The sequence below is a fragment of the Artemia sp. Qi Xiang Cuo genome, chromosome 3, assembly GCF_049724085.1.
Source record: "Artemia sp. Qi Xiang Cuo chromosome 3, ASM4972408v1, whole genome shotgun sequence".
Classification (NCBI taxonomy): domain Eukaryota; kingdom Metazoa; phylum Arthropoda; class Branchiopoda; order Anostraca; family Artemiidae; genus Artemia; species Artemia sp. Qi Xiang Cuo.
In genome coordinates, this window is record NC_142796.1 from 68,341,360 (window position 1) to 68,365,169 (window position 23,810).

At 35.1% G+C, this 23,810-nt stretch overlaps 2 protein-coding genes across 4 annotated transcripts in view; both read left to right on the top strand.

Annotated features, from left to right (window-relative positions):
• The first annotated feature begins 3,691 nt into the window (after window positions 1-3,691).
• LOC148954455 (ferrochelatase, mitochondrial-like) overlaps window positions 3,692-23,810 on the top strand; it is a 113,703-nt gene continuing 93,584 nt past the window's right edge. The window contains exons 1-2 of one of the 3 annotated variants that reach the window (XM_089087100.1): window positions 3,692-3,810; window positions 16,953-17,034. In XM_089087100.1, coding sequence (XP_088943226.1) covers window positions 16,966-17,034 — 69 coding nt within the window. In that variant the 5' untranslated portion in view covers window positions 3,692-3,810; window positions 16,953-16,965. Of the gene's footprint in view, window positions 3,842-16,952; window positions 17,035-23,810 lie in introns of all 3 variants that reach the window. The other 2 variants (XM_089087101.1, XM_089087102.1) reach the window with 2 other exon arrangements.
• LOC148954456 (histone-lysine N-methyltransferase SETMAR-like) lies at window positions 9,388-9,873 on the top strand. The gene has a single exon (XM_089086276.1). The coding sequence runs from the start codon at window positions 9,388-9,390 to the stop codon at window positions 9,871-9,873; it is 486 nt and encodes a 161-aa protein (XP_088942402.1).

The following is a 23,810-nucleotide window of genomic DNA, read 5'->3' on the forward strand; positions in this document are numbered from 1 at the left end:
TTGTTTATTTAATTTCTGTTCGTTTTAGGTTTCATTTAATCTTTAATAGTAATTTCTGGTCGTTTTGAGTTTGAAAATTAACTGTTAATTGTATCTCCATATCATAAGTTTTAAAAGGACATTACTTTTCATTAAAAAACTTAATTTTCGTAAAGTTTTTTTAATTAATAAAAAGAAAAGATTATCCTCCGACGTATTGCTATTTTCTGGTTATTTCTCTACATAAGCACCTTGACCGGCTTGACAATGCAGCCATTTCTCATATCTCTGAACATGATTTGTAACACCCTGAAAGAATGCTCATTGTCGATAAAACCTTCCAAAAGTAGGAAGCTATACGAAGAAGAAAGAATTTAACTTCGACTATTAAAAAGGGCACTAGCCCTTTGAATTTCTAATCGAATGACTCTGCCAAAACATCTAATTTTGATTGGATGTTTCTTCAGACCATGATGAGGCCAGATGAAATACTGGCAACATCGCAACAAGAAGTAGCCAACACGCTCAACGATTTTTTTGCAGGTATTGGAGAAGCATCCGTAGAGGAAGCTTACGACCCGTCAACTCTCTGCAGAGATAATGACAAAAAATACCTACCTTTGTCATCTAGCTCCTCTACGTAACCAATTAGGCCACAACCTTATTGGTTGTGGCCTTATTGGTTGTGTGTGTTTTTGAAAAAATACAAATGAATGTGTATTGTCAGTTTAATATACATATACTGATATTTAGTAATGAAAATGTTAATATTATTTGATTTATTAAAGTTATAAAAGTAAAAACAGTTAAATTTTTCCCGGTAAAGTGCAAATTATGTTCTGGCCTTGGGAAGGCATAATGGTTTTGAGCCCAACTTATGTTAATTTCTGCTTGTTTTGAGTTTGACTCGGTTATTTATTGTAATTTCTGTTCGTTTTGGGTTTCATTTATTTATCGATGCTAATTTGTCGTAGTTTCACGCTTGGTAGATTATTTCATTTTTTTGCTCATTTTTTGTTCAATGGAGTTCTTTACTTTTCTTTGAAAAACTTATTTTGTGGAAAAAGTTTTTTTAATTAATGAAGAAACAGACTCAGACACAATGACTGCTCTAATGGTTAAAAATTGTCATCTCTCTTGACTCTGCCTGCCCTTTTTCGAAAAGGCGCTCCGGTAGGTATGCGACATAAAAAAAAGCCATGGATCACGCAAGGATTATTTACTAGTATTAAGCAGAAAAAACATGCTGTTCAGGCAATATATTGATAATCCTGATGAATTTGGTACCGAATTCAAAAGCTATAAAAACACTTTGACATCCCTGCTTAGGAAAGCTAAACATTCATACTACCATAAACAGTTTTAAAAAGCAGAAGGATCACCAAAGAAGACATGGACTCTAATAAATAAATGCCTGAATAAGCAAAAAACCAACACATTTCATGAGACCATGATGAAGCCAGATAAAATACTTTCAACATCACAACAAGAAGTAGCCAACACGCTCAACGATTTTTTTGCAGGTATTGGAGAAGCATCCGTAGAGGAAGCTTACGACCCGTCAACTCTCTGCAGAGATAATGACAAAAAATACCTACCTTTGTCATCTAGCTCCTCTATGTTTTTGTCACCTGTCACTGAAAATGAACCTCTGAAGATTGTGAAAGCCATAAGAACGGTCACACCGAAGGTCCAGATGTGTCGTCAACTTACCTCATCAAGAAGACCACAGATTGCTGTGTCAGCGTTATCGCACATGTCATCAATTTTTGCTTTAAGGACGAAATCTTTCCCACGATTTTCAATTCGACGGGGGCTATACCCCTCCACAAAGGTAGTAACCCCAAGCAGCCTTCGAATTACTGCCCTATCTCTATTCTCTCTAGTTTTTCGAAAATTATGGAGCGTTACATTTACAACAGAGTGATGAATTATCCGACTCAGTCTAACTTCTTTATCATGCATTAGTTTGGATTCAGGCCAGGGCTCTCTACCGAGCACGCTATACTGGCTTTACTACAATTTCTAAATGATGCAATGGACCGTGATGAAATACCAGCTGCAATATTTGTGGATGGGAAGAAAGCATTTGATACGATTTGTCGTCTGATTCTTCTGGGTAAGCTTGACAACTGCGGAATAAGAGGCAATGTTCTCTTACTCATCCAGTCCTACCTTACTGGAAGTAATCAATTTGTGGATGGAGGTACAGTAACATTAGTAAAAACCCCATGTTCTCAGGAAAGATAGGAGTACCGCAAGGTTTAATTCTTGTACCTTTTCTGTTTCTAATATACGTTAATGACCTAATAGACGCAATCGCGGGTAATGGACTTGCTCTACTATTCGCAGACGACACAGCTAATACTTTCACAGCTATAGATGAATCATTGGTAAGAAAAAAAATCCATGGTAGTCTAATGAAACTATTACATTGGTTTGCTGACAAACGCATTGTTTTAAATTCTTCAAAGACCCATTTTTATCATCTTTTCTCGACTTTCTCATGCCCTGCCATCGCTTTCTCAAATATCTATCCATTTTGACGGAGAACTTGTTACCATTACTACAAAAGAATTTTGTAAGCACCTAAGTCTTCTAGTTGATGAAAATTTATCTTGGAAGCTTCATCTTGATAGACGAAGGGTTCAGCTAGGAAGGAAGACAGGGTTATTGCAATATCTAAAATCTATACTTCTCTTTCCCTGCCCTTAAGTCCGTTATTATTCTTTAATTCATTATTATCTTAATTATTTTCCATTTCCTAATTTAAATACTTTTAAATATCGAATTAAGCCCCTTCAACGTCTTCAAACCCTTTGTAAATTAAAAGCACTCCTTCCTTCCCCATCGTACTCCCTGATAAAACCCCTACTAAGAGTTTCCATACATTTACTTACTTACTTTGCATACTGAACGATCCATAGTTTCTCCAAGAAATTCAGTAATAAAGTTTTGGAACATTTATGAAAGTTATGTAGATTCACATTCTTCTATTTCGTTTTCTAAAAGGAAATTAAAACTATATCTAGTAGATAATTATTAATTATTGTGAAGTCATGGCTGCCGGTGCGGATGTTTATATATATTAAAATTATTATTTGATTTGGAGTCCGGGCCATGAGTTGAATGTGGCGTCTTATTTTCTTTTTTATGAGGTGTATTTTTTTTTCATTATTATTTATTTTGCATTACTTTTATAATATTATATTTTTCTTCTAAGGATGTCAAATTTCGAGTATAACTCAATTAGTAGGCACCCTCTTTAAATATTTTTCTTTTCTGTTGTATAATGTATTGTAGTGTTATAGTGAGTGAAATTAGTTTGAAAATTAAAAGAACCTGAACTTGAAAGGTTGATCTTTAGATGAAGAATGACAAATTGCCAAAGGTTGTCCTTTTCGGACAACCGTCTAGGGCTAAGAGAAAGCAAGTCGTCTGCAGTTGGGATGGGTGGACGTCGTAAAGAAAGATTTAAGGGAAATGGGAGCTTCCTCGAAGAGTGTAAAGAGGGATGCTATGAATGAATTAGGATGGAAGAGGAGTGTGCGTAGCTTTATTGGCCTCAGGCGGCTTGGTGCTGCGATGAGTTATTACTGGCAATAAATTGTCAATCTTGTTTCTCGAATCTGACTTATCAGCGGAAAACGCAACTGTTTCCTTATAAGACGTCATCTATCCTTGGCAATTATTTTGACTATAAAATACGTGGCGTGAAGTTGTGTTGTTTTTTAAATTATATAATTGAATTGCCGGTGAATTCAATCTTGTGTTGTGAGATTCAATAGCCTACGTAAAACCTAGTGGTAAAGTTCTTTACGAGAGGATTTGGTAAATAAATACGTTATTTAATACTGACAAAGTGAGCACACTACTCAATTCTTGTTTACACTAATGAATTGGGACACCATCAGATGGCTAATTTGAAAGTGTATAGGCCTACAAATCTTTAAATTAGCCAAATAGTATTTTAAGCCTAGGAGTTCAGATGGACATAAGGAAACATATTAAGAAAACAATTCTCAATCCATAATATGAAGAATAATCCTAGGCCCTAGTTAACACATTTTGCAGGGGGAGAGCCTTTATCTTTACTTCTTTCCTTGTTTTCCAGTTTTCTAAGGAATTCATGAATTTCTTAGGGCCTATATATTTGCAGAATGTATACCCCCACCCCCCTAATTGTGGAAATATATAGGCCTACCTAGAATGGTATATTTTTCACAAATCATATTATTGACTTACAAATAAAGTGAGTATACTGCTCAATGCCTTTTTTTATGCTCTTTACAAATATAATAATGACTTTTATTGGAAATTCAAATTTAAGCCCTTTTTGAGCTCTTGAAAATGACAAAAATATAAAAACCAAACCTAGATACACCCCCCCCCCCAAAAAAAGACAATACTTTGTCTCATGCAATTAAAACCATGCTATACATTGTATTTTCCTAATGGGTTTTTCATTTAGTGTTCAGTTTGAGATATATAAAAGAGTGGGTATATTGAAGGAGTACCTGCAAAATTTGTTGTTACTATTTTCATTTATCCAACTTAATTGTGGTTTTTAATTTTTAAACTAAAACTAAATTTTAGTTCTGATATAAATGAGAGGTAAGTTTAAACTTTACCTGTAATTTGTTTTTGCAGTTTTATTTTGTCACAGTTGATTCAATTTGTAGATACATGAGTTGAAACAACTGAGACACATTAGGAGAATAGATAGGAAATATGTAGCCTAATTGGGCTATGTATCTGCACATCACAGGGTTAGGGATAATGCATACCAGGGTTGCATGCACTGATTATTCTGCATATTATGAAGAAAAAATTGTATTCTTAAGATACAAAATATAAAATTTAGTCTAGGGTAAGACACCCAGTAGTCGGACACTTTAATCACTTTGAAAACTTTTTGACATTTAAACTACTCTAATTACTGTATTATACCACCTAGAAACTTAATTTTTGTATCAAAAAATTTCTGAAGAATTTCTGAACAAGAAGTTTACTAATTTAAATAGTTTCACTTGTACAGCACCTCCTATTTTTGAATTTACTAACAAGTGACAATTCTGCCTAAACTCGGACATACAAACGGGTCATTGTAAATTGGTCATTAAAATAGTATAAAAGATTCTGTCCAAGAATAGGCAGGTGGCCGACTACTGGGTGTCTTACCCTATATATTTACACCTTAGGGGGGGGGGTTCAAGGTGAAGTATAGCAAGGCTGCATGCAAAGTGTATTAACTATGATTATTACCTTAAATCACAGCTTGGAGTGAAATAAGGACTTTCGATCCTGTTGAATCACTCCTTATGATGACTGTTGTAGTTGGTTAAGTTCTGGTGGAAGATTCTGGTGCTTCCCAGTCAAACTTCCATGGTGTATCTTTCCACTCAGCATCCAGATGGCATTTGAAAGCATCTGTTGATTCAGCAGCAACAGTGTCCTCCTTGAGGTTATTCCAGAGGTTCTCAATCCGATTCAAGAAGAAATTGCATCTTGCTCCAGTTGTAGTGTGCTGTTTGCGGATTCGTCTAAGGTGTCCTCGTGTTTTGTGGGAGGTGTCGATCTCCAGGATCTCATTTTCTCGAGTGGTTGAGAGGAGTTTGTGCGCCTGGATCATGTCTCCACGTTTCCGTCTGTATACTAAGGAGGGGAGGTTGAGTTCCTTCAGCCGTTCACTGTATGTTTTGTTTTCCATGCCGACAATCATCTTAGTGGCCCTTCGTTGGATTTGCTCAAGAACTGCCTTGTCCTTTTTGAATCAAGGGGTGGCCAGTATTATCCCCACCTCCAGTCTAGGTCTTACTAATCCTTTGTAGAGTTTGGTGATTACGTGTTTACTCCTACTGGTGATGCTGTGTTTGATGATGCCTAGGGCTCTACTAGCATTGGCTGAGATTTTTTGTGAGTGGGAGCTGAATTTCAACTAGGAGTCAACGATGACGACAAGGTCACTCTCCTCCTGGACAGGCTCAATTGTGTGGTGACTTCCAGAATTTTGGGTCATGAGGTACTGATGTTTGGGGTTTTTGTGTCCAAAGTGTATGACCTTGCATTTTTCTGCGTTGAATTCCAGCAGCCATCTTTTGACCCAAGAGCACATGTGGTTGAGATCAGTTTGGAGGGATTGGATGGAGGAAGAGGTGTTGGCAGGACCTATGAGTTTCGAATCATCCGCATATAGGGTGGTGTTGTTGCTGGTGATGAGGGGTAGCTCAGTTATGTAGATGTTAAACAGGGTGGGGCCCAGGACGCTGCCCTGGGGAACCCCACTAGTGACTTTGATTTTGTCAGAAAGGACATGGCTATTTGGTCCAGTTATCACTTTCACTTGCTGTGTTCTGTCCCTCAGAAAGTCCTCTGTCCAACTGACCACTTGTGGCCTAACAGATAGAGTAAGTAGCCTGTGAATGAGGTATCGGTGACAAACCTTGTCAAATGCTTTGGCTAGGTCTAACAATATTATATCCACAGGTAATCCTCTCTCTAGTAGGTCAGTTACAAGACTATATGACTCAAGAAGGTTTGTGTCCACCGATCTCATTGAGCGAAAACCATGCTGACTACTGCTGATAAGTGAGTTGGCCTCAAGATGGTTAATGATACGCTTGTTTATGATTCTCTCCATGACCTTGCATGCCACACATAATTCATATTATGAATTATTCATATTATTATTCATATTATGAAGTAAGAATTGTTTTCTTTACATGTTTCCTTCTCTCCAGTTAGTTCTCTAGGCAAATACCAATCTGAGTAATAAAAACATTAAGGTAATTTAAGGTAAGATTTTGCATATTATGAAGTAATAATTTAATTTTTTGTTGTGTTTTTTTTTAGCCTAATTTTAAAATGGCTCACTCCTTGAGCTGTGTATAGGACCAACAGGGGGGGGGGGAGTGGTGGCAATTGCATTTGCAAGTAAATTTATCACTATGTCTAGAAAGAGCATAAAAAAAGAACTGAGTAGTGTACTCAATTTGTCCATGTATCAGTTAGCCTTTAGAATCTTTTGTATAGTCCTATTGACCAAGGGTTTTTGTTAGCCCATCTGAGAGTGTACCATAGTCTAGGCCTAGTTGATTAAGGAATAGGTAAGAGCCCACTGGTACATTCCCAATCTTCAGAAGGAAACAATATGAAATTCTGAAAACTACTTTGAAACATTCTTAAATACTTAGCCTAGGTCTCCTAACATCTTTTATTAAGGTATACCAATAAACTTTAATCAGCTGATTTAATAGTCAAATATATAGGCCTCTTTAAATTGTATATACACTATATTTTTCATATGTGACTCTTTTCTTCAAGTTGATGGTAATCAAGCAGTACAACAGCAAATTCAGTGTACAGGAATTTCATGATATATATTTGACTGTCAAGGGGGGGTTTCAAAGTTTATAGAAATGCCTTATAGAACGATATTGGTAAATATTGTAGAATATGTTTGGCTAGGTTTCAGAATTTTAAAATGTATCCCCCTGGAAAGTGGGAATAAAGCACTAATATCTAGGAAAATGAAAGTTTCAGGAATAAACCCAAGATGTAATTGTGTCTTAAAGAGGTGTTTTCAAGCTCTTAGGTTATCCCTGCTCCTTCCCTATTCACAAAGCTTTCAAAATAAATCAAGACCCTAGATTAGGTTCTTTCTTCTATTTTAGAAAGTATATCAGTTGATCCAGGTGAATGAAACTTTTAAAAATGGACACAGAGCCTCAAATGTGTCACAGGAAGGCGTTTTATGGCAGCCTACCTACTCCCACCTCTTTTTCCTAAAAAGGGCTTTCATGGTCTTTCATGATTTGTAGGCTTTACTTTGTGTTAAAAGATTAAAACCTTGAGAAATAGATCTACTATACAAATGAAACACAAGGAAAGTGTTTGGGTCACACCTTTCCTCAGTCATGAATTTGTGTAAGGTGTTACAAATTTGCAAAATTAATTAAAAAAACAAAACTTTTGTGTGGCTTAAAAGCTTTCTAAAATATTAGGAATTACATTTTCCTAAATAAGAGCCAATGAAAAAGAGTCTCAAAACCTTAAATTGATATACATTTTTGTTTAATATTTAAATTTGTAGGCTTTTCACTTGTCATCAATGAAATCTTCCAAGCCCTAGAAATAGCCTAAAGAAAGGGCAGAGATAGTAGCTTGAGACCACCTTCCTATATTATCTTAGACACTTTATTAGTTCCTAAAACTTTCATCTGCCAAACTCAACTAAACTCCAAGATAATAATAAGCTGCATTAGATATATACATGATTCAGAAACAAGGTGAAAACATTTCTTGATATCTTTTTAGTGCTATTCACAAATATACTAATTGTTCACCTAATTATCTGAGGTGCTTTGTTCACATCTTTGAATTTTCTTCTAATTTCTCTTATAGTGCTAAAGAAGGAAGGCTGTTGTCCTCCCAGAATATTCATTTTTTTTGTCTAGTATTTTGTTGGCCTTAAAATACCCCATTCTTTGTCTTTATTTCTTTTATTTGTTTTTGTCATGGCAGGCCAATGTGGTTTTCAAAACTATGAAAACCAAATTTTCAAAATTGCTGTTTTTTTACCTCTTCTGCACTAAGCAATGTAATAGTAAAATTTATAAGTATCATAATTTTTTTTATAAGTATCTTAAAACATAGAAAAAAACGTAAATCCATTTTTAAAAGACCTCCATATGAACGTCTGCAATTTTTGGCAGTAGTAGGTGCCAAATTAAAAAAAAAAAAAAAATTTAGGCAAACAATCACCAAATTTAAACTAAAAACATATGACACCAAAAAGTTTACCAAGGTTTAGCTTTCCTTTGCAAGGATAGTTGGCTTTGGGAACCAACAAATTCTTATTGTTCAAGATTTTATGGATAAAAGCATTGTCAAATTCTACAAGTCTATTTTTCTTGTCTTCCAAGTGTAAAACTACCACAAATCACTATTAATAAATAAATGAAACCTCAAAACAAACAGAAATTACAATAGATAACCTACTCAAACTCAAAACAAGCAAAAATTAAAAGCAGCACCCCCATGTCTCTCAAAACCAAATAACTGTGTATTGTCAGTTATTATACACATTCTGATATTTATTCCTTATATATATATATATATACGAAGGCAATTCAGAAACTAACCTCCGATTGGTCACAGTGCGTGTAGTGGGGGGAGTAGCGCGACATCTGTGCATTCACGCGCTCAGCAGGTCAGTCGGCATCAAGCCGTAGTCGAGTGAACATCGTACCTGTGCTAGTTTAGTTATTGTGGTAGTTTGAAATGTGTGCTGCAATAGAAAATCCCGCCAAATGTGAAGTGCGTGCTGTTATAAGGTTTTTTACAGCCAAATGATACTCTGCAGCTGCTATTCATTGTGAGCTTTGTGCCGTGTACAGACCAAAAGTTATGAGTGAAGGAGTTGTCCGTGAATGGGTACGTTTATTTAAAATGGGACGAGAAAACGTTCATGATGAAGAGAGGAGTGGTAGACCATCCTTGGTGACTGACGAACTCGTTCAGACAGTTGATGCAAAAGTTTGTGAAAATCGACGTTTCACAATGGCGGAGTTGTCTACTGATTTTCCACAGATTTCTAAGACTCTTTTGTGCGAGATAGTGACAGCAAGATTGGGTTACCGTAAGTTCTGTGCACGATGGGTGCCCAAAATTCTTACCAACCACCACAAAACTCAAAGAATGGCCTCTGCATTAGACTTTCTGTCACGTTATGAGGATAAAGGAGAACCATTTTTAAACAGAATCAGGACCGGTGACGAAACCTGGATTAAGTACATGAACCCTGAGACAAAAGAACAGCCAAAGATGTGGGCACATTCAGATTCGCCTACCAAACCAAAAAAGCCCGGCAAGATTTTTCTGCCAGAAAACTGATGGCAACGGTGTTTTGGGATGCCAATGGGGTGTTGTTGGTTGAATTCCTGTACCTTGAGATAACCATTAGTTAAGAGCTGTGCTTTGAAACACTAAAAACATTATAACGGACTATATAGTACAAACGCGGTGGTATGCTAACTTCTGGTATCGTTTTTTTCCACGATAACGACTGTCCTCACTCTGCTCACAGAACAATAGCCCTTCTTGAGTCCTTCAAGTGGGACTTTTCAACCATCCACGTTACAGCCCAGATCTGGCACCAGGCGATTCTACCTCTTCATGCATATGAAGAAATGGCTCGGGTCCCAGCGGTTTGATGACGACGAAGAGCTCGAAGATGCGGTCACAGGCTGGCTCAAGGCACAAGCGGGTGATTTTTATGCAGAAGCGATTTCAAAGCTTGTGAAGAGATACGATAAGTGCCTCAATCGTTAGGAGACTATGTCGAAAAAAAGACGTAGTTGTAAGATGTATATATTAAAATATTTTTACTTAACTTGGTGTATTTTTTTCAATCAACCGGAGGTTAGTTTCTGAGATTGCCCTCGTATATATATATATATATATATATATATATATATATATATATATATATATATATATATATATATATATATATATATATATATATATATATATATATATATATATATATATATATATATATATATATATATATATATATATATATATATATATATATATATATATATATATATATATATATATATATATATATATATATATATATATATATATATATATATATATATATATATATATATATATATATATATATTGGCTGGACATCTCATGCTATAACAAATGTGGTCTTAATATATAGTCTTAATACTTATTTATTTATTAAAGTCAAAAAGGTGAAAACATTAAAAATGTATTCTGTTTTCAGTAAAGTGTAAATTTTGTTCTGGTATTGAGAAGATGAGGGTGGGTTGTCAGCCCTGCTCATGTTAATTTTTGCTCATTTTGAGTTTGACTTGGTTATTTATTGTATTTTTTGCGTGTTTTGGTTTTAATTCATTTATTGATGGTGATTTGTGGTACTTTTATGCTTGGAAAAATATTGAATTTATTTCTACTCATTTTTGGCTTAATGGAGCTCTTTACTTTTCTTTGAAAAACTTGTTTTGTGAAAAAAGTTTTTGAAATTAGTTTCTGTTTATTTTTTAGTGAGTCTTTTTTGTAGAAAAATTTTTTTTTATATGTTTTTGTTTGTGTTCTATTAGACTTCATAGTTTTTACTTTGAAGATTATTTGACTTTATTTCTGCTCATTTTTCGTTAATGAGGCTCTTTACTTTTCTTTAAAAAACATGTTCTGTATGTTTCCCATTAGCAAAATTCTATCTGTAAGTAATTAAATAAAAAAAACAAGTTTTTTAACTGAAAGTAAGGAGCAAGATCAAACCTTAAAAGAAACAGAAATTATTACAAAAGGTGTTGCCTCCTCCTCAAGACCTCCCTCTTTATGCTAAAGTTTTATTTTTTTATAGAATTTTAAAACAAAGCTTATTACCTGTATTCTAAATAAATGGCTGTTGTATTTCAGGAATTGTTCTAAAAAATTGGGACAAGAAGTCAAAACTTTAGCATAAAGAGAAGGGTCTTGTGGAAGGGGCAACTCCTTTCATATACATAATAATTTTTGTTTGTTTTAAGTTTTGATGCTGCTCCTTACTTTCATTTGATCCTACTGCATAGTATGCAGAATAATCAGAGGTAACACGTTTTGCATGCAACCTTGCTATACTTTATCCCCCACCCCTAATGTACCAATATACAGCCCAAATCATATATTTTCAATGTATTCTGCCACCTGTAATTTGTTTTTGCAGTTTTATTTTGTCACAGTTGATTCAATTTATAGATACATGAGTTGAAACAACTGAGACACATTAGGAGAATAGATAAGAAATATGTAGCCTAATTGGGCTATGTATCTGCACATCACACGGTTAGGGATAATGCATACCAGGGTTGCATGCACTGATTATTCTGGATATTATGAAGAAAAAATTGTATTCTTAAGATACAAAATATAAAATTTAGTCTATATATTTACACCTTGGGGGGGGGGGGGTTCAAGGTGAAGTATAGCAAGGCTACATGCAAAATGTATTAACTATGATTATTATTCATATTATGAAGTAAGAATTGTTTTCTTTACATGTTTCCTTCTCTCCAGTTAGTTCTCTAGGCAAATACCAATCTGAGTAATAAAAACATTAAGGTAATTTAAGGTAAGATTTTGCATATTATGAAGTAATAATTTAGTTTTTTGTTGTGTTTTCTTTTAGCCTAATTTTAAAATGGCTCACTCCTTGGGCTGTATAGGACCAACAGGGGGGGGGGTGGCAATTGCATTTGCAAGTAAATTTATCACTATGTCTAGAAAGAGCATAAAAAAAGAACTGAGTAGTGTACTCAATTTGTCCATGTATCAGTTAGCCTTTAGAATCTTTTGTATAGTCCTATTGACCAAGGATTTTTGTTAGACCATCTGAGAGTGTAGTCTAGGCCTAGTTGATTAAGGAATAGGTAAGAGCCCACTGCTACATTCCCAATCTTCAGAAGGAAACAATATGAAATTCTGAAAACTACTTTGAAACATTCTTAAATACTTAGCCTAGGTCTCCTAACATCTTTTATTAAGGTATACCAATAAACTTTAATCAGCTGATTTAATAGTCAGATATATAGGCCTCTTTAAATTGTATATACACTATATTTTTCATATGTGACTCTTTCCTTCAAGTTGATGGTAATCAAGCAGTACAACAGCAAATTCAGTGTACAGGAATTTCATGATATATATTTGACTGTCAAGGGGGGGGGGGTTCAAAGTTTATAGAAATGCCTTATAGAATGATATTGGTAAATATTGTAGAATATGTTTGGCTAGGTTTCAGAATTTTAAAATGTATCCTCCTGGAAAGTGGGAATAAAGCACTAATATCTAGGAAAATGAAAGTTTCAGGAATAAACCCAAGATGTAATTGTGTCTTAAAGAGGTGTTTTCAAGCTCTTAGGTTATCCCTGCTTCTTCCCTATTCACAAAGCTTTCAAAATAAATCAAGACCCTAGATTAGGTTCTTTCTTCTATTTTAGAAAGTATATCAGTTGATCCAGGTGAATGAAACTTTTAAAAATAGACACAGAGCCTCAATTGTGTCACAGGAAGGCGTTTTATGGCAGCCTACCTACTCCCACCTCTTTTTCCTAAAAAGGGCACTGGTCTTTCATGATTTGTAGGCTTTACTTTGTGTTAAAAGATTAAAACCTTGAGAAATAGATCTACTATACAAATGAAACACAAGGAAAGTGTTTGGGTCACACCTTTCCTCAATCATGAATTTGTGTAAGGTGTTACAAATTTGCAAAATTAATTAAAAAAACAAAACTTTTGTGTGGCTTAAAAGCCTTCTAAAATATTAGGAATTACATTTTCCTAAATAAGAGCCAATGAAAAAGAGTCTCAAAACCTTAAATTGATATACATTTTTGTTTAATATTTAAATTTGTAGGCTTTTCACTTGTCATCAATGAAATCTTCCAAGCCCTAGAAATAGCCTAAAGAAAGGGCAGAGATAGTAGCTTGAGACCACCTTCCTATATTATCTTAGACACTTTATTAGTTCCTAAAACTTTCATCTGGCAAACTCAACTAAACTCCAAGATAATAATAAGCTGCATTAAATATATACATGATTCAGAAACAAGGTGAAAACATTTCTTGATATCTTTTTAGTGCTATTCACAAATATACTAATTGTTCACCTAATCATCTGAGGTGCTTTGTTCACATCTTTGAATTTTCTTCTAATTTCTCTTATAGTGCTAAAGAAGGAAGGCTGTTGTCCTCCCAGAATATTCATTTTTTTGTCTAGTATTTTGTTGGCCTTAAAATACCCCATTCTTTGTCTTATTTCTTTTATTTGTTTTTGTCATGGCAGGCCAATGTGGTTTTCAAAACTATGAAAACCAAATTTTCAAAATTGCTGTTTTTTACCTCTTCTGCACTAAGCAATGTAATAGTAAAATTTATAAGTATCATAATTTTTTTTATAAGTATCTTAAAACATAGAAAAAAGCGTAAATCCATTTTTAAAAGACCTCTATATGAACGTCTGCAATTTTTGGCAGTAGTAGGTGCCAAATTAAAAAAAAAAAATTTAGGCAAACAATCACCAAAATTAAGCTAAAAACATATGACACCAAAAAGTTTACCAAGGTTTAGCTTTCCTTTGCAAGGATAGTTGGCTTTGGGAACCAACAAATTCTTACTGTTCAAGATTTTATGGATAAAAGCATTGCCAAATTCTACAAGTCTATTTTTCTTATCTTCCTAGTGTAAAACTACCACAAATCACCATTTATAAATAAATGAAACCTCAAAACAAACAGAAATTACAATAGATAACCTACTCAAACTCAAAACAAGCAAAAATTAAAAGCAGCACCCCCATGTCTTCTGAAAACCAAATAACTGTGTATTGTCAGTTATTATACACATTCTGATATTTATTCCTTATATATATATATATATATATATATATATATATATATATATATATATATATATATATATATATATATATATATATATATATATATATATATATATATATATATATATATATATATTGGCTGGACATCTCACGCTATAACAAATGTGGTCTTAATATATAGTCTTAATACTTATTTATTTATTAAAGTCAAAAAGGTGAAAACATTAAAAATGTATTCTGTTTTCAGTAAAGTGTAAATTTTGTTCTGGTATTGAGAAGATGAGGGGGGGGTTGTCAGCCCTGCTCATGTTAATTTTTGCTCATTTTGAGTTTGACTTGGTTACATATTGTATTTTTTGCGTGTTTTGGTTTTAATTCATTTATTGATGGTGATTTGTGGTACTTTTATGCTTGGAAAAATATTGAATTTATTTCTACTCATTTTTGGCTTAATGGAGCTCTTTACTTTTCTTTGAAAAACTTGTTTTGTGAAAAAAGTTTTTGAAATTAGTTTCTGTTTATTTTTTAGTGAGTCTTTTTTGTAGAAAATTTTTTTTTTTTATATGTTTTTGTTTGTGTTCTATTAGACTTCATAGTTTTTACTTTGAAGATTATTTGACTTTATTTCTGCTCATTTTTGGTTAATGAGGCTCTTTACTTTTCTTTAAAAAACATGTTCTGTATGTTTCCCATTAGCAAAATTCTATCTGTAAGTAATTAAATAAAAAAAACAAGTTTTTTAACTGAAAGTAAGGAGCAACATCAAACCTTAAAAGAAACAGAAATTATTACGAAAGGTGTTGCCTCCTCCTCAAGACCTCCCTCTTTATGCTAAAGTTTTATTTTTTATAGAATTTTAAAGCAAAGCTTATTATTCTAATTAAATGGCTGTTGTATTTCAGGAATTGTTCTTAAATAATTAGAACAAAAAGTCAAAACTTTAGCATAAAGAGTAGGGTCTTGTGGAGGGGGCAACTCCTTTCATATACGTAATAATTTTTGTTTGTTTTAAGTTTTGATGCTGCTCCTTACTTTCATTTGAAAAAACTTTTTTTTTTAAAATTTAATTTCTGATCCTTTTTTAAAAGTACCAGGAAATCTGGCTCTCTCCATGAAAAATTCTGGTACTTGTGTATTATACACCACTCACTCAAGTTTATGCTGTGTGAAACTTGAGAACGAACCAGTTTCTTTGTTACTTTAGAAACAAAGTTGGGCTATATATTTGTACATTGGGGGGGGGGGTAAAGCATATTGGGTCTGCATGCAAAATGTTTTAGGTACAATTATTCTGCATATTACGAAGTAAGATTTGTTTTCTGACTTCAAACTGTCCAAATACTTTACCCCCCCCCTCCTCCTTCATGTGCAAATATATAGCCCAAATTATATATTTTACATCTATTCTGTCACTTGTCTTTGTACTTCAAAGAAACGGGTTTGTTCTCAAGTTTTACACAGAATAAACTGGAGTGAGTGGCATATAATACACAAGTACCAAAATTCCCTCCCCCTATAGAAAATAATTCTGTGGGTTGTGTGTATTCAGCAGGGTTATTCTCTGGGGGTGTATTTTCTGGAGGGGGGGTTAACACCAGCCACCTCTTCCAAGATAAGTCAGAAGGGTTGCCCCTTCCCAGCATATTCTGTTATGGAAGTATGCACTGCGTAACATATTTTTCTTGTCAGTGTGTTAGTTTTTAGAACTGAGACAATAAAAAAAAACTTCTGAAAGACAGATGAACTATCTTGTGTAACTTTAATGCATGCACATAGAGTCCTCTCCAATATCAGTCTAAAGAACTGGCCTTCCAAATAAGATAAATTTCTTTTAAAAATATGTTTTTTTTTGTATTTTAGTTCCCTTTCCATGTTGGAATATCAACTGACCACCAGAATGAATGGACAAGTAATTATTGTATTATATCATCAGCACTGATAATGCATGAAAACGAAAAGGTTATCTATTATCCTCCCCCAAAATGAATGTCTTCGGACCTAAATGTTGAGTAGCACAGCTTGTTCTCCATTGAGTTAGAAATAATGTTTATTGAACTTTATCTCAAGCTGTCATGGATAGCTATCATACCTTGGACACAGCAAGAAGTGGGGTTTCTTCCCTTTAAACTGTCCTTTCAAAGGGATTTTATTTTGTATATTTTACTCCTTTTCCTCCTAGGAACTATCATTAGGACACTAGTCAGGTTTTGACATTGATTTTTGGTAAAATGTTCAGCTTCATTTATTTGTCTATATATATTTTGTTTAAGATATTTAATCTGGAAATGGGGATAATAGTGTGTGTGAATTGGGAGACTTGATTTGCTAATCAACATAACCATACATAGTTCAGTCTTTAAATGAACAATTTTGGCTTGAATAGAGTAGGATCTCATGTTTAGAGGGTATTTTTTGAAGCCCAGATATCCGAATTTTAATACATTCTAGCACATCTTTGAATACCCCCCCCTCCCTGCCAAATGTAATTATATTTACCATGTATCTGGAGTGGTGATGCTTCTTTGTCATAATTTAGTTTTCTTTTTAGGTTTTGTAACACAATGAAGTCTATGAAAGCTTGTCTAATCCAGAGCACTGTCCATAAGAGCTTAATTAATCAGATAAGATTGGTAATGTTGTTTTTTTCTGATTTATTAGAAGTACAAAAATAATTTTTCCTTTTTTATTAGAAGTACAAAAGGAAAGGAAAGTAAGAACGCAATGATAGCTTGGGATAACTCAGAGTGAGTTATATCATTTTTAAGAGGGACCATTAAATCTCAGCCAAAATTGAAGTAAAATTGATGCCAAACTTGAACTCTCAGCCAAACTTGATGCAATGTCTATAAAGGGAGAGGAGTGTTAAATTCTTATAACCATGACATCCAACAGAAGAAGTTGTTCGAACTCAACCAAAGATGTTAAAAAGTAAGAGGAAACGTCATAGTTGTGCATCTTGGGAGTCTAATCAATCTGATCTCTGGATGAAAAAAGCAGTGGGCGGCCCACTGTGGGCCCCACACTTTGTAAGAAGAAAGAGAGATTCTATAGTTGAGCCTTTTGGTAGTCCATAAACGAATCAACTTTTATGGGACAAGAGGGTCCATCCATTCTTCTCATCACAACATTCACTATAACAGGGTATCAGATATAAAACTGACTTGGTGGGAAGGACGGACTATGGTCTTTATTATATTTGGTTTGGCTCTTGAGCCTATCTCACATATCTGAAAAATTGTAGGGACGAGACATAAATTTTTGTAATTAAGGCATCTGCAAGCATGGCTAGTCTTATTTTGTCTCTAAACTGTTCTTATTAGAAAATATTCAATAAGAGGTTGTTTGATTAAGGTTGTTGTTGTTGTTGTAAGAGGTTGTTGAAATTTTTGTAATTAAGGCATCTGTAAGGGTGTCTAGTCTGATTTTGTCTCTAAACTGTTCTTATTAGAAGATCTTTAATAAGAGGTTGATTGATTTCAATCAAACTTGATAAGAGACACACTTATATCTTAATTGTGGATTTTGAGTTCTTGACCAATTTGACTTCTATGGGGCCAAGGAGGTGACAAGTCCCTAAGTTTGAATAATAATTTTATAATTATTTGTATTAAGCCTACTGACTTCGAAAAAAAAAGTATGACAACTATTTGGCTCTGACAAAGTCTTCAGAAGTTAGTTTTGATGCTAAAATTCAAAATCTTACTATACCATAGGGAAGGAGGATTATCTTTCTCCAGAAAAACAACCAGACATTGGTAAAGTTGAAAACTGGTGGCCAATAGTTCTAACGTTTGGTGTTTTGCAAAACACATTAGTTTTGCTCTTCTTTATGGGCTCTTTTTCTTTTTCTGAGTTAATTCATAGACGTTCTGAAACAGACATTTGTTATTTATAAGTCTAGACATAAACACCCTTACATAGACATATGGCATTTATGAGTCTAGACTTTCTTATATGATTGTGAGCCTTTCTGTCTTTGAGAATAATTGTCTTCGTGGGATCCTAAGAATTGGCTGGAGAGAGCATGTCAGCAACGACGAGATTCGTTCCCAAATAGGCCAACTAGGCATCACCTCTGTTGTGAGACAACAAAGATGACCACACCTTAGATATAATCTGCATTTTATAGATCATATCAATCATAGAACAGAAGCAATTCAATTCTATTATTGAGACAATTAAGGGATTTTCAGATTTTTTGGCCATTTTCTTGACCCCTTTAGGAGCTCAAAATAAATTTAGCAAAGGAAGCCATCAGTTCAGAAATGTTGGAACATCCAATTTTGGAGATCCCCCTAAACATCGACTTGATCTACTTTGATGCTCGGTCTTCCAAGTCACAAAAATGTCCAATTTCTATAACGAGTCTTGTGTCCTGGTACTCTTTTGTCCAGTTTCTCCTTCTTTCTTTCTTAAAAGTCTCAAAATTCCTTTCTTATAAAGTTTTATAATGAATTGATCTTGTTAACAATGAAAGCAGCTGAGTTATCTCAATGAAAAAGCAAGAAATGATTTGGTTGCCGTGGTAATAATCCTTTGGTTACTTTTATAAGTCACAAACATCTTACTATTATTCTTATGAATGTTTTTAGATGAAAATTTCCATGGAAATGTTGCTTACTTGTTTTATTGATGCAGCTACTTAAAAAAAAATTATTTAACTAGTTTCTGTAGTTTTAATAAAATATTTTCTGTAAGGTAATCATTTATATGACAATATTTCTTAAATACTGTCCTGTTCCTTTTCTTAAGTTATTCCTGAAAAGTGCTGATTTACCTAATTTAGGTTTCAGAGTTTATATACTGAAGTATTTTCATCTACTCACTTTTTCCTACCCAGAAAATGGAAAATTCGTTATTGTCGGAATATAATACTGTAAAGAATCCAACACTTTTTTTGGCAAGGCAAGCTCATGGGGATCAGGGTTGCTAACTTTTTGGTCCATGAATATGTCCCTCAACATCCAAAAATGTGTCACTTTTAGCCAACTTATGTCTATAATATATCCATCTTGAAATGTAAGGAACTACTTTTTTCCGCTTGTTTTTATAAACTAATATTGATGCTATTATTGTATATAAACAATGTTTTACTTTCTTTAATTTTCCTGCTTAGAGGTTATTTTTTTCTGCTTTCTTTTTGTTTTTCTGTATTACTTGTTAAAGCTGCGAATTTGGAGTAGTTGAGGCTATGTTTGTATTCGTTGTGGAGTAATTTATCTTTAAATAACTTCGATTTTAATTTCTTTTGAAAACGCAATGAAATTAAGTCTAGAAGTTGATTTTTGAATTAAAATCCAGTTGGTGGACTGTGAATATGTGTTACTAATTGGAGAAAAAGTCAAGACAGATAGTCTGAGTGAGAGGCAAAGCGGGCATAAACCTTTTTCAGAGTTGTATAAAAATGATGTCATTTCACTTGTTGGTAGATAGTTTATCATCCATCCATCCATGCTAGGGCAGAACTAAGGTAGATAGTCATGGATAAGGCTAATTCAAATAGTCAATGAGTTTCTATGAGCCATTGGAAGGCCATTGCAGAGCCCAAATAAAATGTTTTCGAAAATTTATAAATGACCATGTCCACAGCACTTAAAAGACAATTGGGGAACTGAGGTTGTTCTCGTTATATGAGCTTTGCCTACTGGGAAAGCCTACTGGAGTTGCAGTGGGGGTGATCGATATTTTTGGATTAACTCATGACGGGCAATGTCTACTGGACTTGTATACAAAACGGGGGACTGAGTTTGCTGGACTCACAGGCGAAGAAGTGACGTAAGCCTAACTAATAGGCTCGCTCTAGGGTGTGGGTGAAATCACCAAAGCCACCTAGTGTTTGCTATCTCAAAATTTGCTATCTCAAAATTTTTATCGGATGGGTTTTGAGAAAAAAGGCGTGTGGGGACTAATTAAGCTTCGGTCTCTTTTGACTCTTTAAAAGTGAACTAGAACTTTCTATTTTCAGTCCAACTAGACCTCTCTGAAGTTTATACGAGCATCCTTTCTATAAGAACCATGTATACCCCCAGCGTATAACTTACAACGCCTTTCCCAGCGGCCTGGGGGGTTGTGTCGACCCTGGAGTTTAATATCTGATGGTTGAACTATTTTTAACAAAATAGTCACCTCAAATTTTTATCAGATGGGTTTATCCATCCGATACACCCAAAGATGTGGAGGATGGGAGGGGCTAGTTGCCCTCCGATCTTTTTTCACTCTGAGAAAATGAACTAAAACTTTTAATTTCCATTCAAATGAACCCTCTCTGTATATCAGCCCTCCGAAGCCCTCCGAATATGTATATGAGCCCTCCGAAGTTTATACGAGTATACCTTCCATAAGACCCATATATGCCCCCAGAGCAATACTTACAACGTCTTCCCCGGATCCTGGGGGGGGGAGTTGTGTCGACACAGGAGTTTTTCTTATCTGACCATTGAACTATTTTTAACGAACTGGCCATAAGTAAAGGAGTTTTTGTTATATGATCTTTGGACTATTTTTAATAAAATGGCTACCTCAAATTTTTTATCAGATGTATTTGGTGAAAAGGGCTTAAGGGGGGGGGGAGTTGCCCTCCGATCAGTTTTGACTCTTAAAAAGGGCACTAGAACTCTCGATTTCCAATCGAATGAGCCCCCTTTGAAGTTTATACGACGACCCCTTCTATATGAAGTGCCTCTGGGAAAAAAATAAATCGAGTGTGGGTAGGCTAGCTGCCCTCCAATCACCTTTGACTCTTAAAAATTTAATTACAACTTTCAATTTCCAATCAAATGAACCCTCTAGGAAGTTTATACGAGCATCCCTTCCATAACAACCATATATGCCCCCAGGGCATAACTTACAACGCCTACCCCCGGGCCCTGGGGGGCTGTGTCGACACCGGGGTTTTTTGTTGTCAGAACTTTGAACTATTTTTAAAAAAATGTCTATATCAAAATTGTTATCTGATGCATTTAGGGCGTGGAGGAGGAGGGGGGGGGCTAGTTGCCCTCCGATCTCTTTTGTCTCTTAAAAAAGTTAACAAGAACTTTCAATTTCCAATCAAATGAGCCCTCTCCGAAGTTTATACGAGCATCCCATCCATAAGAACTATGCCCCTAGAGCATTACTCATAACACCTGCCTTCGGGCCCTGGCGGGTTCCGTCGACACAGGAATTTTTCTTATCTGACCTTTGAACTATTTTTAATGAAAGGGCTATTATAAAAATTTTATCGGATGGGCTTGGGGAAAAGCGGGTGTGTGAAGGGGGGGGGGCTAGTTGCCCTCGGATATCTTTTGACTCTTAAAAATTGAGCTAGATTTTTTAATTTCTAATCAAATGAGCCCCCTGTGAAGTTTATACGAGCATGCCTTTCATAAGAACCATATACGCCCCCAGGACAACACTTATAACGCCTATCCTTCGTGCCCTGGGGGGAGTATTTGTTATCTAATTTTTGAACAATTCCCAAAAAACTGGCTATCTCAAAACTTGTAGCGGATGGGTTTAGGGGAAAAAGAGCGTGCGGGGGGGGGGGGGGCTAGTTGCCCTTCAGTCTCTTGACTCTTAAAAAGTGAACCAAAACTTTGAGTTTCTAATCAAACGAGCCCTCTATGAAGTTTATACGAGCATCCCTTTCATAAGAAACAAACATGCCCTTAGGACATAACTTAAAACGCCTTTCCCTGTGCCCCGGGGGGTTGTATTGACACCGGATTTTTTCTTATCCGACCTTTGAACTATTTTTAACAAAATATCTATCTCAAAATTTTCATCAGATGAGTATGGAAAAAAGGCGTGGGGGTGCTAGCTGCCCTCGGATCTCTTTTGACTATTAAAAAGTGAACTTGAACTTCAATTTTCAATCAAATGAGCCCTCTCTGAAGTTTATGCGAGCATCCCTTTCATACGATCCATATATGCCCCAGGGCATAACCTACAACGCCTGCCCCGGGCCCTGGGGAGGGGGGGGGGGTTTACGACACCTGAGTTTTTTTTTATCTGAATTTTGAGCAATTTTTAACTTAATGGCTATCTCAAAATTTTTATCAGGTGCATTTGTGGGAAAAGGAGCGTTGGGGGCTAGTTGCCCTCTAATCTCTTTTGACTCTAAAAAACTGAACTAAAACTTTCAATTTCCAATCAAATTAGCCCTCTCTGAAGTTTTTACCAGCATCCCTTCAATAAGAACCATATATTCCCCCAGGAATAACTTACAACACCTGCCCTCGGGCCCTGGGGGGCTGTGTTGACCCCGGAGTTCTCGTTAAATGGTTTTTGAACTATTTTTAAAAAAAAGCTATGTCAAATTTTTTATCGGATGGGTTTGAGGAAACAAGGGCGTGGAAGGGGCGGGGGCTAGGTGCCCTCTAATCTCTTTTGACTCTTAAAAAGTGAACTAGATCTTCCATTTTCCAATCAAATGAGCTCTTTTTGAAGTGAATACGAGCATCCCTTCCATAAGACCCATATATGTCCCAGGGCATAACTTACAACGCCTGCCCCCGGGCCGTGGGGGGTTGTGTCGTCATATATTTTTCTTATATGATCTTTGTATTATTTTTAACAAAATAGCTATCTTAAAATTTTTATTAGATGCATTTGGGAAAAAGAGGTTGGGGGGGGGGGAGCTGGCTACGCTCCCATATCTTTTGACGCTTAAAAACAGAACTAGAACTTTCAATTTCCAATTTTTAACTATTTAAAAAAAAAACTATCTCAAATTTCTTATCGGATGGGTTTGAGGAAACAAGGGCGTGGAGGGGGGGGGGGCTAGTTGCCCTCCGATCTCTTTTGACTTAAAAAGTGAACTAGAACTTTCAATTTCCAATCAAATGAGCCCCCTCTGAAGTTTATACGAGTATCCCTTCCATAAGAACCATATATGCCCCCAGGGTATAACTTATAAACCTTGCCTCTGAAGACTGTGGGGTGAGTGTCCTCCTCAAAGATATAATTTCCAGAACTTTCAACTACGTTGAACAAAATGGCTATATAAAAATTTTGATTGGATTTGTTTGGGGAAATGGTGTACGTGGAAGGGGTGTCGGTTGCCTTAGAATCACTTTCGACTCTTAAAAAAGGAACTAGCCATTTAAATTTCCAATCGAATGAGCCCTTTCTGAAGTTTCTACGACAACGCCGTCTATACAAAACCTTATATACCCCCAGGGCATAACTTACAACCCTTGCCCTGAGGGATGTGGGGGGGGGGGGAGTTGTCATCTTCAAAGACCTAATTTCCGGAACTTAAAACTACGTTGAACAAAATGGCTATATCAAAATTTTGATTGGATGTGTTTGAGGAAAAGGTGGGCATGAGAGGGGGGTTAGTTAACCTCCAATTACTTTTGACTATTAAAAAGGGCACTAGCTTTTTTAATTTCCAATCGAATGAGCCTTTTTTGACGTTTCTACG